This window comes from Chelon labrosus (genome assembly GCF_963514085.1).
Source record: "Chelon labrosus genome assembly, chromosome: 20".
NCBI lineage: Eukaryota > Metazoa > Chordata > Actinopteri > Mugiliformes > Mugilidae > Chelon > Chelon labrosus.
The window spans coordinates 21,286,500-21,302,710 of NC_140353.1; the positions used below are offsets into that span (position 1 = coordinate 21,286,500).

Below are 16,211 nucleotides of genomic sequence, written 5' to 3' on the forward strand. Positions count from 1 at the left end.
TCATTTCAGAATTAGTCCAAGACATTTTAAGACAGAAATAATCCAAAACCAAAAGGCACATCCATGTCTTTATTGTTGAAATGGTTATTATTATAGAGCCGTTTGGTAGCAAACATGCAATCTGGATGTAGAGCCCTTAAATACAAAGTGGACAAGGCTGTATAAATAATATAATGTGCACTGTATGCCATGTAAAATATATACTGTGTATATTTATATGTATAAAACATGCTTCTTGGTTAAAGGAGAGCACTCAGTACACGTACACACACACAAACGCACACACACACACACACACACTCACACACACTCACAGTTTACTCTCCACTTGCTATATAAGCCACATACACACAACAATGTGTCCAAACCCAGAGTTTGGTTACTTTTAATACAAAAACATCAGGACAAACACTTTTAGAAAAAACTTTCAATGGAATAGTGCTGCTCAGTATTTTGATTTGTGGGATCAGGAAATGAATGCATACCTTCATTGTTTCTGCTTCTCACTGGTTAACTTCCCCTCATTTTTATTGTCACTACTGACTAAAAACAACATTTGCTAGCAGGTGGAGGCCTGTGGGTGACAGCACTCAAGTGCAGGGCCTGAAAAAGCAAACGCATGCAAGTTCACTCAGAGTAGTTGGTGATGAAAGGGGCCTTCAGTCAAGTATATCTGGATACACGTAATACAATGCCTGTGTGTCGTTTCTGGTAAAGCCCAGATGTACATTCAAAACAACAAAAGGAGCTGAGCTTGGATCAGAAAAGCATTAACGGTACACCCCCTTGATTTCAGTAAACATTCACCCTCAGAATGGACAGTGCAGATTTGAAAGATTATGGGATTGTGATTATCTTGTGTCTGGCCCTTCATCTAATGCCATTCAGAGTCGGATTCTGTTCACTATAACCGTTACTGTGGTCACACAACGACAACCAAAACTCAGAGCGTGCCAGGGTCAGAAATCTGAATAAGAGGCACTCAAGGAATTACTTTCTCAAATCCAACAGGAATCCAGTATTTCTTTTTCTTCTTCATGACTTTCCAAGAAGTCACAGCTCATGTGCTCAAGTACCTTATTCAAGATTCTGTGACCTCTGTGGACACACACCTGAAAGCAGAGGTGTGGAAAGCAAGGGTATGTATGACTATGAGGGTACAGATACTATCTGGCATCAAGTTCAAAAACCTCAGCTGCATTCAACAAAACACAGAATTTACCATCTTCTGAGTGTAGTGTTCCCCATTAAAACCTTCATATTGTTCACAATCATTAAACACCAATGTCTTGTTATTTTGGCCACAAGAATCCCCAAAGGTGGTGAGGAGGAGTTTTTCTGCTGCATCCTTCAATCAGACAGTGTGCCGTGGTGAGAATCTTTGAGGTAAGTGTATCCCCCTCATGCCAGCCTTGGTCAGACTTATGAGAGCTCGCCTCTGTTCTCAACTGAACTGAACAAGCCACTCCAGTTCCCCAGAGATATGTAATCGCTCTGGCCAAGAGAAGACTTTGGCTAATAAGTTTACAAGCCACCCAGCCTGCTGGAAATATCACAGGTGTCTGGGTTGGCTTGAAAGTCGCAAGTGGCTGGGGAAACAAAAGGGAAAATGGGCTTAGTAACTCTCACAGGCTGAAGCAGGATGGGGTGGGTCGTGGAGAAGTGATGTGGAGTTCAGTGTGCTGATCCAGAAACGAAGCTTTGTATACAGTCTTTGATTTAAGAAGAAACCTCACCACCTTGAAGAGACGCTCCCAAGCAAGGTTAACTGGAGGAAGAGAGACAAACAGACGCAAGGTTAGTCCTAGCACATTTGTAATGAAAAGTTTGGACCATTGTTGAAACACTACATCCTGTTTTATAATGACCAAATCAAGGCTACGACTGATACTCAGTGGAGCCAAGAAACACATGCCAATAACATTACTGTTGATTTTTTATTTTTAACATAACACAGAAAGAGATGCTTCGGGGGAATTTAGAATTGGTGTCATCATTTAGTTTGTCCAGCAGAGTGCGTTCTGACTCAGTGTTTACAATACTCCCACAGTCAAGGAATGTAATTAGGGAAGCATAATGCTGGAAAGGTAATAAACAATGATTCTGGCACTTCCTTTTTTCAACACAGTTCTAATATAACCCTGCATCTGACAACCATCACACTATAAATAGCAAGATAGCTAGCCTAAAAATTGACATTGGCCCAAAATCAGTTGGGAAGAGGATGTAAGAGGCTGCAGATCTTGGACTTCGTTTCGGTTTTGTCATTTCAAAATATTAATTCTTTTGAATTACCTTCATTCAATTTATTGCATTAAAATTAGATGGTATACTTTGAACATTTATTTGATATTCAGCCACTAAATATGATCCAAAGTGCTAATAATTACCACGTCTATTAAGTAAATGAGTCCATTAGTAGTCCAGACGACTGCGCTTCAAACATCTGTTTTCATTCAGGACACCCAGTTATAAAGTGATCACAAGTATTAGGTGAGAAAACACCCCAGCTAGCATGTGCACAAGCTCCATCATGATGTGTTTTCACCAAGTGTGTATCCTGACACCACCTCATAGTGACAACAGGTTGTAAACACACATACACACGCATTCAGGAATGGTGCCGTTTACAGGGAAACATCAGGCCAAAGAACAAGACCGGAGAAGTCATCATTTGTACCACAGACTGCTGGATTCTTCTCGCCTCATTTTGAAGCCATTCGACCTGCGAGGGCTGAGGACGCACGGTCACGATGAGTGAGACTTTTTTAAGAGCAGGACGATGATACCAGAGGAAACATACCACCAAATGGAGAACATGATACTGTAACAAGAGTTTCTAAACTTCAGATTATTATTGTTAATATAATACAATAATAATATTCTAATCTTTTCTCAAGGTAAGCACTGCACAGAACACACTGCACACAGTGTTACCATATGTGGTCATCAGAAATGTATAGAGGAACAATCATCATCGATATCATCCAATGCCCAGTGCCAGTCTTGAAGACCGAAGTCCTCCAATCTGAAAGGGGAGATCTGTTTTGATGGCCATGCGACAATTACTACACACAACCTGCCGTTCATAAAAAGTTGTCTTGTTAAGTGTAGGGCTGTTCTCATGTTAATGAGAATGTGGTTTTAATTAAGGGCAGACTTTCCTTCATTGTATCATTTTTCTGTCTGGTCAAAGATTAACAACTACTGGCTTTCAAATAACTGTAGAGCATAGAAATAATAACATTGTAGATGGGGTTAAACCTGGATGCGCTATGGAGGAGAAAGATAACCTCATTATCAACATACTGTATTTCAATTTTGCCAATTTTCAAGCCAAAAGATTTTTTTGATTTTTTTTAATAAAGTAAAATAATTTTATATTGTAACTTGTCAGTATGGAAAGCCTTTGAATTGACATTCACTTGCCAGTTCATTAGGTATTAGTAACAAATGTTCTAATGAAACAGTCCTGCACTAAATCTCAGTTATCATTCGTTTAAATTTAGTGAGAGCTGTTGATTCAAATGTGTTTTCACTGTGGAGGCTGTGGTTTGTAGTACCATTGAACTGTATAGTGTTGTACTAACACATGTTTCTATTATTTTGAAAACCCCATTTTAGTCAGGAGGCTGTGCTAAAAAAATGGACCTAATTTAACAGCTTCACATATCCGTCGAACAAAATGATAATCCAGTTGAATTACCACTTGTCTGGCGCCGTTTCAACATAAACTGATCATTAGAACAGTCATGAAGGGGGATTTAGAGCAGGAGTGTTATAGTAGAGTGCATTAATTTTTACTAGTGTACCTAATGTTTTATCGGAGTATAGATTGTGAGACAAAACATAATGTATTAGATAAGTATTAGATAAGCATACAGCATTAATCCGAGATCACTTTGGTATGCTCTGCTAATGAAATGACAATGCATACAATATGTAACGTTTACTTGACTTTATATACTTTTTTCAAATATATTCTCAACACCAATTACTTCCTCTTGTGTATTAAGACGCACAATCCTTTGCTTCACTGCGGACCTTCCGCACAAGCTTCTAATTTGTTTAATCAAACTTATTAGGATCAGATTTTGAAAAACAACGGCTATTTATTTTGTATTCCCCTGTCTGCTCTGCTACCTGCTCTTGCTGGTGGGCAGCTGTCGACTGGGCCTCCTCATGGATTGGCTGGGCTGAACCTTCATGGAGGCACGTGGCGAGGAGCGTGCAAAGTGCTCTGGTGCTGAAGGCTTCTTAGGGATCTTCTTGACCAGCCGGCTCACCCACTTCTGCTGCTCCTCCTGGGACACGGCCAGCAGCAGCAGATTCTTGGCTGTAGACACGTCGTAGTTTACTGGTGGTAAAAAAGACACAACGTTTTTAGTCATTTTTAGTATCAGCACTACTATTTAAACAAATACTGTATATTCTAAACCTCAAAATTCTGCAATACCGCTGCACACACACACACACTGACATACACTTTGTGGTTTACAAATGAGTACCTTTGTAAAGCCATGAGCTGGAATGCCCTACCTTTGCAAGGAGCAATAATCTCCTCCTTTTTGTCCATGTGGTCCTTGTGGCACTTAATGTGGCAACGCCGGCACTCAAGAGCAGGCGGCGGCTTGAACATGTTCCACAGTGGTTTGGTGCACGCCTCACAGTTCGTTGGAAAGTGGTAGAGCGTGGGAATAAACTCGTGGCCTTTGTGACAGATGTAGCTGGACTTCTCTCCAATAGCCAGTGGCTCCACAGGAAACTCAGGCTCCTTCTTGCTTTCACCTTCATTGGCATAGAGAATCTGAGAAGATGGGTGATTTTTGTTAGAATTTGAATTTGTTAGCATTTTACTGATTACATCATCCAAGTTCAAAATCAGAAGTTTTATAGTTAAAATAAATTATTAAAGCAGTGCAGGGGCCGACCTGGAATATCCTGGGAATCTCTTTGGCGTCAGCACGATACACATCCGTCTGAGTGACAGGCCTCACATGGAAGAGTTTGCTGTGTGACGTAAATAAATGTTATGTCTCCTTATCAAACCATATGAAATGCATTGATGTGAAGTGATGCATCTCATGAGCAGGGGTGTTGTCAGGTGTCATACTCACTCTATATCAAGCACCATGTAGGGAATGGACTGCTCTCTGTCTTGCTCGCTGTTGTAGAAGAGGATCTTCTTGCTGCTCACTACAACATACTGTAGCAACAAGACAGATGTAGTGAGGAGACGCGTTAACCACGGAGACCCTGTTTTATATGTAAAGCAGCCTCTTTGGTTTATTCATACCTTTTTCTCCCATCCAAACTTCTTGGTATTGTTTCTGACAGGGAGAGACAGCCAACCCTCAAGTCTCATTTCTGAGTGGAAGAAAGACAGAAAGTAAGGATATATAATCCAAATGATAACGTCAGGATGGTAGCTGATTTAGTTGCAGTTGCTAAGCTCATACCTGCGTACGCATCATCAGTGTCAAACTCCGGCCCGCTGCTCATACTGGCAGAGTCCATTGACTGAACGCTGACTGACTGCAAGAGATTCCTCAGCTGCTCGATGTCACTGTCCTTACTGTCCAGAGCCATCTGCAGCTCGATACGCAACTGGCTCTCATCTGCCAATTGCTACACATTAAAAGAAATAACCATACTGTGAGATGAAATCAAAAGGAATCTAAATATTTGTGCTTTCTCACTGTGTAAGATGTGACTCTCCACTTACAGCTTGCATTTCGTTGATCTCTCTCTGGTACTTGATTATGGTGCTGTTGAGTTTTTCCTTCTCCGACCTCAACTCCAGCTGCAGCTTCCTGTTCTCCTTCTCCTTCCGTCGCATGTCTGTGTCATTACCACGACGGCTACCTCCACCACGTACTTCCTTCCTGTTCATGATCTCAGCCAGTTTATTGACAGCCTGTGGATGGACAGGAGTAGCTCAGTTCAGGTCATTTCAGAAGTGCAGAAATTTATCCTTGAAGAAAACCTACAGTGAGGGATGGGGAAAAACATGAACTCTATGATGATTGATATGATTAGGGAGAAAACACCAACCTGAATTTTCAGTGTCTTTTCTGATTGCAGCTGCTTCTCGAACGTCTGCTTCATCTGGTTGATCTGCTGCTCCCAATCCTTCGACTTCTCTGAATCTGAAGAACAAAAGACACAGATAAAAATGAAGACCCTGTCAACGATGTTCTGTTTGTAATAAAATAGTTATAAATCAAGATTTTAATTACCTTCTACTGCGTCCTTCAGTTTGTTGTTCAGCTCCTCCTTCTCATTAGCCAGGTTGGCGACATCACTGGTCAGAGTTCTATTGGCTTCCTCCAGCTGTTTGTACAGGAAATTGTGTCATATCCACTTATAGATCATTGTGAGCATTGTCCAAAATATCTGCCACAGTCCAACCTGAACTGATATGAGTCTAAGTAATTTATTTAACATGAGAATGAAACTGATTTACGCTTAGTTGTCGTGCACTATATGCTATTAACATTGTCATGAAGGAATGTATCCTCTTTATACAAGAGGATATGATGAACAGCTGTTTCACTTACCAACATGTCAGACACAGTTGATAAACTGCCCTTTTAATATAAAACCCTTCCAGATTATATTTATCGTCTAGATTTAACATACTACAGGTGAAGATAGGTGCTACTGAAACTCACCGAACTGATGGTGATGTCCTTCTCAGCCAGCTCCTGGCGATGGCGAGCCATCATCTCCTTCAGCTCCAGCTCCTTCATGATCTTCTCCTTCTCAAGGTCCGAGTACTGCTCCTCGGCAATGGAGCGCGCCAGCTGCTCTGAGTCAGCCTTTGTCAGAGTGATCTCCAGCTGAGCTGCTAAAGAGTCCCTGCAATTGAAAAACAAAATCAAAGAGTGAACCATCCTCAAATCCAGAGTAAAATCTTGGTTGTGGTCAGGATTCAAAAAAACAGCTGAGAAACATTTTGGAGCTTAAAGCCAACACATTGATTATATATTTTGTAACAGCAGACCCACCTCTCCTCCTGCAGCTCCTGCAGAGACTGCTGCACATCTTTGTAGAGTTTGTTCCTCTCCTCACATTCCTCCTTCAGTTCACGAACCTGGGTCTTATAGAGAGTCTGGAAAACAGGCAACAGTTCAGATACACATCATAGTTTCTGCATGAAAGAAAAAAATAGCAGCTTTTTGCCTCGATACACCTCATTAATCTAGCAATTTCTACCGGGAAGAGCAGAGAAGTTAGAATCGTTCGCCTGCATAATTAGGAACATGTATACTGTGTGTATGGATAATTAAATAAAATTATAATAAAGGTTCAGGTTTCATTATGAACTGGATATATAAAACACATTCACTAATGGATGTTCATTGAACACTACTTAAGGTATTCAATACATGCTTCATGCATTAGCTAGTGAAATAAAAGCAATGTTTTTCTGACTGTAAGCCACAGCCTACACACTCGGCAAGATGGAGAAAGATAATGTGAGACGCTTAGTCATTTTACATCCACATTTGTAATCATCAGACTCACAGAGAAATACTGTTCAGCCTCCAACTGGTCTTGTAATTCCTTCATTTGTCCGTCTGTGTCCTGTCTCTCTCTGCAGACAAAAATGATTCCACTCAATGACTCATCATCTGTCAGAATCTAAAGTCTATAAGTATTTGGTCAGTATGAAACATAAACTGACTTGCGCAACTCCTGGTTCTGCTTCTCCAGGCTGCGTTTAATGTCTAGCAGGTGATTCATTTCCTGCTTGAGCTGTTTCTCAGAGGTTCTCAGGATGCTGAGCTGCTGGTTCTGGCCCTTCAGGTCGTTCTGAGTCAGGTTACGCTTCTGGGTCTCCTGCTCAATCTTCAGCGTCAGGTTCTTCACCTGAAGAGGAGGCAGAATTGAGGGTCGGCTTGAGCATTCATTTCAGTGTACCAACTAATTGTTAACAGAACTGTGTTTCAAATCAGTGTTTGGATCATTTACTTTTATTTCCATGTTTTCATAGGTTATCTTTGCTTTTGTTATTGTCTGTATTTCCTGTTTTTGTAAAGTGGAACTTATTAGTTATTCCTCTGCAGCCTGGAATTGACACATACTTACGTAAACTGCGGCATCTGGTTCTGGTGGCATTTAATACTAAGCACACACTTCACTGGTCTCCTGCACGAAACATAAACACTTACCTCTTCAGTGAGGCGGTCCTTGTGTCTGCGCAGCTCGTCTAGTTTCTGTAAGGCCTGTTTATAGTCACAGTCCATCATGCTGCTGTGCTTCTCCAGCTCCAGTATTCTGTTCTCCAGCCGCAGTTTGGCTGCCCGCTCCTCTGCCAGCTTCTGCTCCATCTCTGCATGTGAGTTACTCAGTTGCATCAATATATTTTCATTTTGAAATGTTGAAATCATGTTGGTAAATAATATGTTGTGTTACTGTGAAAACAATTACACACTGATGGTGACGTGTTAACACAGAGCCGGACAGTAACAATTTGACAAAGATCAAATCTTAAAAGAACTTCTCTCTGGAGTGAAGAACAAAAAACTGTGAGAGAAGAACCTCCCCTACCTTTCATGGACTCTGACTTGGCACCCTCGATGGTTACTTTGATCTTGCTCTTGTCTGCCAGCAGCGTCCTGGTGGTCTTATGAGAGGCCTCCTCCTGCTCCAGCTCCTGCTGCAGCACCTTCAGTTTGTAGGTCAAATCTATCTCTTTGTTGCTCTTCTCCTGTTCAGACACAGAAACAATGGCAGAGTTGGTGTGATATACTGTATGTTGTGCCAAAAGGAATTGTGTATTCTGAGCAGTCCTTCTCATCTATGTTGTCAGTGAACAAGGCTTGACTTGAGTGATCTAAACAGTGCATTCATTCAAATACTGTTTGAGTTTATACAACTGGACAACCTGCTGACATTTAATAAAGAGCCAGATGAGGCCAAGAAACACTCTACTCTTAGTATCAATTGAGTGTCATTTAAGAGCAACAGCCTACTTGAGTAGTGTTGCTGACAATGTCCATCCCTTTACGACCACAGACAACCCAGCTACTAATGACTAGCAGGATTACGCAATGAGCTCACTGTGCTCAAATGGCCAACAAATCTTCAACAACTGTGTGATGCTGTCATGTCAATATGGACCAAAGAATGTTTCCAGCACCCTAATGAATCTACGCCACAGAGAATTAAAGCAGATTTAAAGATAAAACTGGGGTCTAACCTGTTCCTAGCAAGGTGTACCTAATAAATGCAGATATATACAAAACAATTAAGATCAACTGTTGAGATTTATAAATTGTGTTTCATCATTAGTTCAGATTCATCAGGTTTTCTGACTTACCTTCTCCAAATCAGTGAGTTTCTCCTGAAGCTGCCTCTTCTCAGTTTCGGTCTTGGACAGAGCCTGTCTCTGATGACGTGCCTCCTCCTCCAAGCTCGAAATACGTCCTGCGAGACAAAGACACAGCCCTCATAAAATCACATTTCAACAAAATCGTATAAGTCTATTTCAACTACAAGCTTACATGGCTACAGTTCTGGTTTTATATGTGCAAACTGACCTGTGTGCAGAAGGATTAGGGCAGTACTGATAAACTACCAAGTGTCGGTGTGTTTTTCCCAGCAATGCCATGTGCCAAAATAGGTTGATTTATATACGCAACACTTCCCCAATTACTTGAAGTAAGCAACTAATGGCTATATTTTGACAAATATAAATATTTACATAATTTAAATGAATGCTGTTTCTTGGTTCACTAGAGAAAACAGTCCATTAAATATTCCATTAAGCTGCACTTTGTTGGTTGATTTACAAATATAAACTATGTCACTGGCAAAAAGGAACGTGTGGTGTGTTTGCTTTTAGTATGAGCTCACTTCAATTAAAATAATCAGCTGAAGGTTTAGGTAGCCTGGCTCCCTCAACAGATTCTGGTTGAATTATTAGCCTTCATGTAAACATGCTCCCTCGTACTATCTTCGAGTTGACCAGTGCAACCCCAGTCTGCTAGTCTGAACAAGTTCAGTCTCTAAAGATCAGATCTGTTCTAGTTTATATCTGGATCAGTGACCTTTGTGATTCTGTAAGCTTCTCCACACAAACCTGATTTATTGACGGTTTTTACTAATAAATTCCAAGCAACCTTTCGCCTTCACACACACAAACACAGGTGGTGACATAAACTGTCTGCTGAACAAATTCTGACTAAGAGCGTGCTCCAAAGCAAACTTCTCAATAAAGCCCAGAATGCCTCTTTGATTTCCTCAGTATTTGGATGTCACATTGGTTGTGCATATTGAACAGCCATTAGTAAATACGTCATGTAAGCTGCAAGGCAGGCAAAAGGCAATGACTTGAAGAGGCAGAAATACAGAATTTTACTGAAGGGATTTCATTCATTCGCCTTGAATATTGAATCATACTGACATCGAACCTGTAACGACCTTCATAAATATCCCCTAGCACTTTGAGCTCCGCTTGTTTTTACTTTATTGTAGTCATACACGTCATCGGTGTGTTGTAGAGGTGGTTTTTTTTTTTTTTTAACAATAAAATGTTTCCGATTGGTTGTAGGATGTTCTAATTGCATGCAACTTCTTAACTAAACTTTGAGTGACATGCTGTAAAGAGAGAGATGAGTCAGAAGTAAGACAGATGAACAGCATCTGTCACATAAACAGAAGCTAGAGCAAGACGTGACAGCAGTGCTGTGATCATGTCAGAGCAATTTATGTGAGTATTTCACTGAGTGACAGCAAGCGTAGGAAAAAAACAACACCACCGCCAAGTGATTAAACACTTGCAGAAACATGGAAATCATGGAACGAGCTCATCCAGACAAATGTCTTAGATTGGACCCTTAAATGTGGCTGTATTTGTATCAGACATGAAAAAGAGGTATCGAGCCATCCCATGTTATCATAAAGTATTACTTTTTGTGTTTTTGTTTACAGGCCTGTGTATTAGTGCTAATGCGGTGTGTGTCTTTCACCCACCCATCAGGTCGCTGATGGTTTCGGAGCCCTGGCTCTGCTCCCTCCTCTCGGTCTCTAGTGCAGCCTGCAGGCTGATGCATTCCTTCTCCAGACTGAGCTTGCCACGCTCCAGCAGGCAGCATTTGTCCTGCAGCTCGCGCACATTGGCCTCCAGCTGCTGCAGTTGTTTGCTGCTCTCTGTCTGGGCTTTACGGAGCCTCATCGCGGCTTCAGATTCAGCACGCAACAACGTGTTGGCTTCTTCCAGCTGACAGAACAACAATTACACTTTACATTAATGTGAATATTGACTTTCTGAGGGCCATAAACTGACTTGACTACATTATGGTTAGATGCTCATATTCCATATCCATTTGACTTGTTTTCATTATCCACTTTTCAATTTCTTAATACATTTAATGCAATTAAAGTGGTAAAGCATTGACAAAGCATGATACTAATAATGTATTTGTGGTTGATATTACATAATATCATATATTATACATAATCCCAAACACTGATCCGGCATAACACATATGAGAGCTACATAATATTATGCTAATATATATGATGGCTGCTGCCATCAAGGAGTGTCATTGCTATGGGGTGGGGGTGTCTGGTCTGGTCTAGGTGGGTGCTACATGTCTAAGTAACATCCACATGAATGCCAGGTCCTACTCCAGCTGCTACTCGCAGGAGAGCGAGTGTTGCCAACTTCACCACCCTGGGGACGCAGGTATTTGTCAGCTTTTCAGGAGGCTGACGCAACATATTTTCCAATGTGCCCTCTCTGTCTGTCTACTGGTGGGAGTGTGCTCACCTGTGTGTGTGTGCACACACCCAGGCGTAGTTCCGCCATGCACAATGCAGAGAGCAGAGGAGAATTGTAAATACACGACCATGTAGAGGAAGAAATGGCATGCTGTCGCCCCCCTAATGTAATGGTCAGGCAAACACTGCTAATTGATCAGATTATGATGTCTGCTGTCTGTCCTGGGCAAACGAACAGAGAAAGCTTTAGTGACCTCTGTCCCAACCACTTGAAATACTTTGCAGAGGGAGATTAAACTAAATAACCTGTTATCCAAGGCCAGATTCAAGGCTATTGTAAACTTTGAGATAAAATATTTTCCTGGACTGATAATATCACTAAATGTCTCTGATTTGACCTCCGTTTAGATTCTTTCATATTGAAAGTTGTTTTGTGACTACCTTCTTCTTTGAACCTTCATCTACCGTCTCCTGGTATTTCGTATTGGTTTATTCACTCTGAAAAAAGAAGTTGTCAAACTCAATAAATAAAAAAACATAAATTCAAAAACAGTAAGCCACTGACCTGTTTCTGCAGGTGAATGTTCTTCTCATTGGAAATGTGTGAATTTTGGTTTCTTTTCTTCATTTCATCCAGCTGGTCTCTAAGGCTGTTGACTGCAGAAAAACAGACATGTTTATGTTGTGTAATCGGCTTCAGTGTAGTTAAAATTTTCAGAAATATTTTTTCTTTAAATGCTCCAAAGTCTTATCGCAGCCTATATCACAGAAACATAAACTTTAATTACTTTTAGCATAAAACTCTAAATCCTTCATTACCAAGTTGTGATCAATAAAGAATGTGGGCTTAATGGAACAGAACAACAGTACCATCCAATAATTACTATGCAAATTAGGAAACCCGGATAGCGTTGCTTTGCCACGATTACTTTGACCAGACGGTAGCAGTATCATACGTATTATCACAATGAGTCAACTTGCACCCAGACTCTTTTATTATCAAAGCAAAAGCAAAACAAAAAGTTCCTATATTTGCCAAGAAGCTGTCAAACATGAGATGGATTTGTACAGGATCCCCCATTATTAACAAAAAAAACACCTAAAAAAAACCCTAAAAGAAATGTTGCCACTGTATGGCTTTAGAACCACATTAGCTGCTATTTATTGGACAATCTGTCTCACTCTATAAGTAAAAGAAAATATATTTAGTTGCAGAATCTACTGTGTGTTTTATACAAAGTGTCACCTTCATTCTCCAGACAGCGCTTCCTGTCGGCCTCGCTCTCTGCCTTACGGTGACTCTCTTGGCTCTTGTGCTGCAGCAGGGCCTTCTCTCTTTCCAGCTGCCTCAGACTGGACTCCAGGTTCTTTCTGCTATTCACCTAAAATCAATTATATAAAGACATTGTTCAACATTTCCTACTGGGCTGGTTTCACAGATACTGTGATTCCATAATTTGCTTTAAAAGAAATGGTTCTCAAGAATCAAGAATCAGGGCTTAACACAAATCCCATTGCAATAGAAATTTTAATGCGGTTGTTAGAATTCTTCAAGCAGCTCCAGCTGAACCCCACTGGATATGACACATTGGTATTCACCTGGAACATGGTCAAGTGTGGGTAATACAAATCATTGTTCTGACTCAAAGTTTCTGGAAAAGTGCATGCAAGAGGGTGAGGAAGATGGATCTTATTAAATCCCAGCAGAAATGGTGGGTCACTGCACTGCCAAATATTTAATGTGGGACAGAGTCTAAAAAATTCTAGTAACCTCCAACAGTTACAAGTGTCTTCAGATGTTTCTGAGTGATTAACCTACCTCTTCTTCGAGTTCTTTGGAGACTTTGTCTAGGCGGCTGGTGGCAGCTCTGCACGCACAGGTGAAAAAACATTTGTAAAAGATTGGCTAGTGTGGCCATTGAGCTTAAATAAGTTAGTGGAGCAACAATGTGAAACATTACTGACATGCAATGTTTGTAACGATCTTGTACCTGCATTTGTGCTCCAGGTCATCTCTGACTTGCTTATCATTATTTATCTGCACCTCTAGATGGCGAAGTCTCTTCTGCAGCGCTGCTGACTGTGAGCACAGAAAAACAACACGCATGTGTCCTCCACGTCACAAAACTAGACTAATGGAGAATAATTTGTCTCAACTGTCTCATCATTTCCTTCACTTGCAAGTTAGTTGCTCCTGCTGAATATATCAATAAGAGACAGAGGTAGAGGAAACATGTTTTTAGAGAAATTAAATATCCTTCTATTGAATAATTATCTGTACTTTAGAGATGGCACAGATAGTGTTAAGGATAATGCCAGGGTAGCAATGTAGTGATGTCCACCAACATGACAAATGTACTATTTCAGCATTCCCCTTAAATAAACAGACTGCCAAGCACCTGACCATATGCTAAAAAAACACAACTGTCAACAGATCCATCAAACCAGTTTGTAGAGCAGCATTAACGTATATGCCTCTTATTATTAGCATCCCAGTTTATCCATGTTTGTTTGTTTGACTGATTCTAAATGGGCAGAAATAACACAGCAGAATATGCAACATAGAAAGCGGAAATTATCAAATGGCTCAATTGCCCTGATTGAAAGCGATAGTAAAATGTGTTGCTGCTGAAAGACAACAGATTACCCCTCTCCCTTAATTAAGTAGAGAGAAAATGTGAATGAGACAAAATCTGTGATGTGTCAGACACAAAAATTCTGTGATTTGAACTGGTGAATCAGCTGGAAACTGACGTGTCTAAAATTTACTAAATGTAAATAAATATGTTGAGTGGTTTAACTAAATGTCACTCTCTTTTTGCATACTGTTGAAGGGCAACAATAACATCATTACCTTTAAGCAATACAGCAAACTGATATGAGTATTCAACTGAGGTTGGGTTTATTTCATTATCCATTTACTTCAGAGGGGACTGACTTTGTCTTCTGTTAAACGATGGGCAGGTAGTAAACAATACAGGAGGCTTATAATAACCATTGAAAACAGCTGTCTACAGCGTCGGGAATGATGAGAATGGTTAAAGTGAGCTGAAGCAGTAAATGTACGGACTGTAAAACCAAAATGAAGAGTTGCAAACGGCTTGATACTTAATGTAAAAAATGGATTATAGCAGCTTCAAAGTTCTGACTCTGACTTGACCCGTGTGGGACTAAAATCTTGCCAATTTTTGCAGAGCTAAAAAAAAATTGGATGAGTCAATGAATTGTAATTTCAACCTGAAAATAAAACCTGGGCGTTTGTCCTCCATGCTAGGATTGAAGTTGACAAGATTTTCCCAGATTAGCATTCAGCTCAGCCACTTACACTGAAAGCTGCTTAAGTCTTTCTTTGCAGCTAAGAACACTGAAATTCTAACAAAGTACAAATAAATCATGGGATCAGGGGAAGAAATCCCTTTCCGAGTCTTTTCCATCATAATCTGTAACGTCAGTATGAAGCTGGACTGATCACAATGTCAACAGTCCTGTTCTGTGTGCTCATGTAAACTGATAGCGCTCTTGTTTATTTCCTGGGAAGCTGGGGCCAAACTGTATTAGCGCAGTTGTTCAAGGTGCACCTGGCAGTTATTGCGTGTGTGGAAGTGAAAGTGCTTACCTCTCCTTTCGAATTCTCCTGAGCCGCTGCGGAATTGTTGCGAGCAATTAGTAGCCTAAAGAAGGAAATTAACAAAATCCACACAAGGTCACAACCAGCCCAGAACACATTTATAATCTTTTATGTGCAGTATTTTAAATCATTGATGTCCCTAAAATCATCAGAAACAGAGGATTTACTGGTCTTCTTTGAAGTAGGTGAAGCCAACAAAGGGTAACTGGTTTCCAACAAAAGCCTTAGGTGTGGGGAAGGTTTCCACGTCGCCTTTGTCATCTTCTATCTCATCAAAGTTACTGGTGTCTATGTCACTGCTCAGCTCTGGAACCACAGGAGCAACAGCTGAGGAGAGAGAAAAGAGAGAGATGGAGAAAGAAAAGAAGGCTAAAGGTGAGCAAGAATTGCTGGAAAAGGAAGTTCTGTGCAAACAAGCCTTGTTTCAGGCTAATAAATAATGTTAATGTGTTCTCTGATACAGCTGGTATGCTGAAGAAATTCCTGCTGCAGGTTTTCATTACTGGTACCCACAGTATACTCTTCACACATATTTCAGTACAATATTGATTAACAGTAGCTTTTTTTTTTTTCTCTCTATGCAATAAACCAATGCTTTAAAGCCCATCCACACATTAAGCAATTTGCTCATCGCTGGCAGTTGGTTGCTAGAGGACATTCTTGTTTGTGGTTGTCTAGGTAACTTGCATATTTCATTCTGTAAATATTTCCAAGGGAAAAAGCAAAACATAACAATATTGCCAGTGTATGGACTGGGATCGCTCTCTTAGAAGTGAACGTTCTATAAGAAAATACTGCTACTGCTCCATCTGGGTTCACCCGGCGCTCCAAGCCCGCTATCAGCGTGGTG

The 16,211-nt window shown here is 40.6% G+C and overlaps 1 protein-coding gene across 2 annotated transcripts in view; it reads right to left on the reverse strand.

Moving 5' to 3' along the window:
* Positions 1 to 66: 66 nt before the first annotated feature.
* Positions 67 to 16,211, reverse strand: part of rock2a (rho-associated, coiled-coil containing protein kinase 2a) — a 35,416-nt gene continuing 19,271 nt past the window's right edge. The window contains exons 9-33 of one of the 2 annotated variants that reach the window (XM_084569392.1): positions 15,529 to 15,688; positions 15,350 to 15,404; positions 13,725 to 13,813; positions 13,553 to 13,601; positions 12,980 to 13,115; positions 12,299 to 12,390; positions 10,984 to 11,230; positions 9,329 to 9,435; positions 8,557 to 8,716; positions 8,178 to 8,338; positions 7,691 to 7,875; positions 7,531 to 7,600; positions 7,011 to 7,114; positions 6,675 to 6,861; positions 6,240 to 6,333; positions 6,055 to 6,149; positions 5,726 to 5,917; positions 5,460 to 5,628; positions 5,297 to 5,367; positions 5,118 to 5,206; positions 4,932 to 5,010; positions 4,540 to 4,807; positions 4,144 to 4,357; positions 2,604 to 2,734; positions 67 to 1,768 (exon numbers count right to left, since the gene is read on the reverse strand). In XM_084569392.1, the coding sequence (XP_084425518.1) occupies positions 2,671 to 2,734; positions 4,144 to 4,357; positions 4,540 to 4,807; positions 4,932 to 5,010; positions 5,118 to 5,206; positions 5,297 to 5,367; positions 5,460 to 5,628; positions 5,726 to 5,917; positions 6,055 to 6,149; positions 6,240 to 6,333; positions 6,675 to 6,861; positions 7,011 to 7,114; positions 7,531 to 7,600; positions 7,691 to 7,875; positions 8,178 to 8,338; positions 8,557 to 8,716; positions 9,329 to 9,435; positions 10,984 to 11,230; positions 12,299 to 12,390; positions 12,980 to 13,115; positions 13,553 to 13,601; positions 13,725 to 13,813; positions 15,350 to 15,404; positions 15,529 to 15,688 (3,137 nt within the window). In that variant the 3' untranslated portion in view covers positions 67 to 1,768; positions 2,604 to 2,670. Of the gene's footprint in view, positions 1,769 to 2,603; positions 2,735 to 2,798; positions 3,029 to 4,143; positions 4,358 to 4,539; positions 4,808 to 4,931; positions 5,011 to 5,117; positions 5,207 to 5,296; positions 5,368 to 5,459; positions 5,629 to 5,725; positions 5,918 to 6,054; positions 6,150 to 6,239; positions 6,334 to 6,674; positions 6,862 to 7,010; positions 7,115 to 7,530; positions 7,601 to 7,690; positions 7,876 to 8,177; positions 8,339 to 8,556; positions 8,717 to 9,328; positions 9,436 to 10,983; positions 11,231 to 12,298; positions 12,391 to 12,979; positions 13,116 to 13,552; positions 13,602 to 13,724; positions 13,814 to 15,349; positions 15,405 to 15,528; positions 15,689 to 16,211 lie in introns of those variants that run through there. The other variant, XM_084569393.1, reaches the window with a different exon arrangement.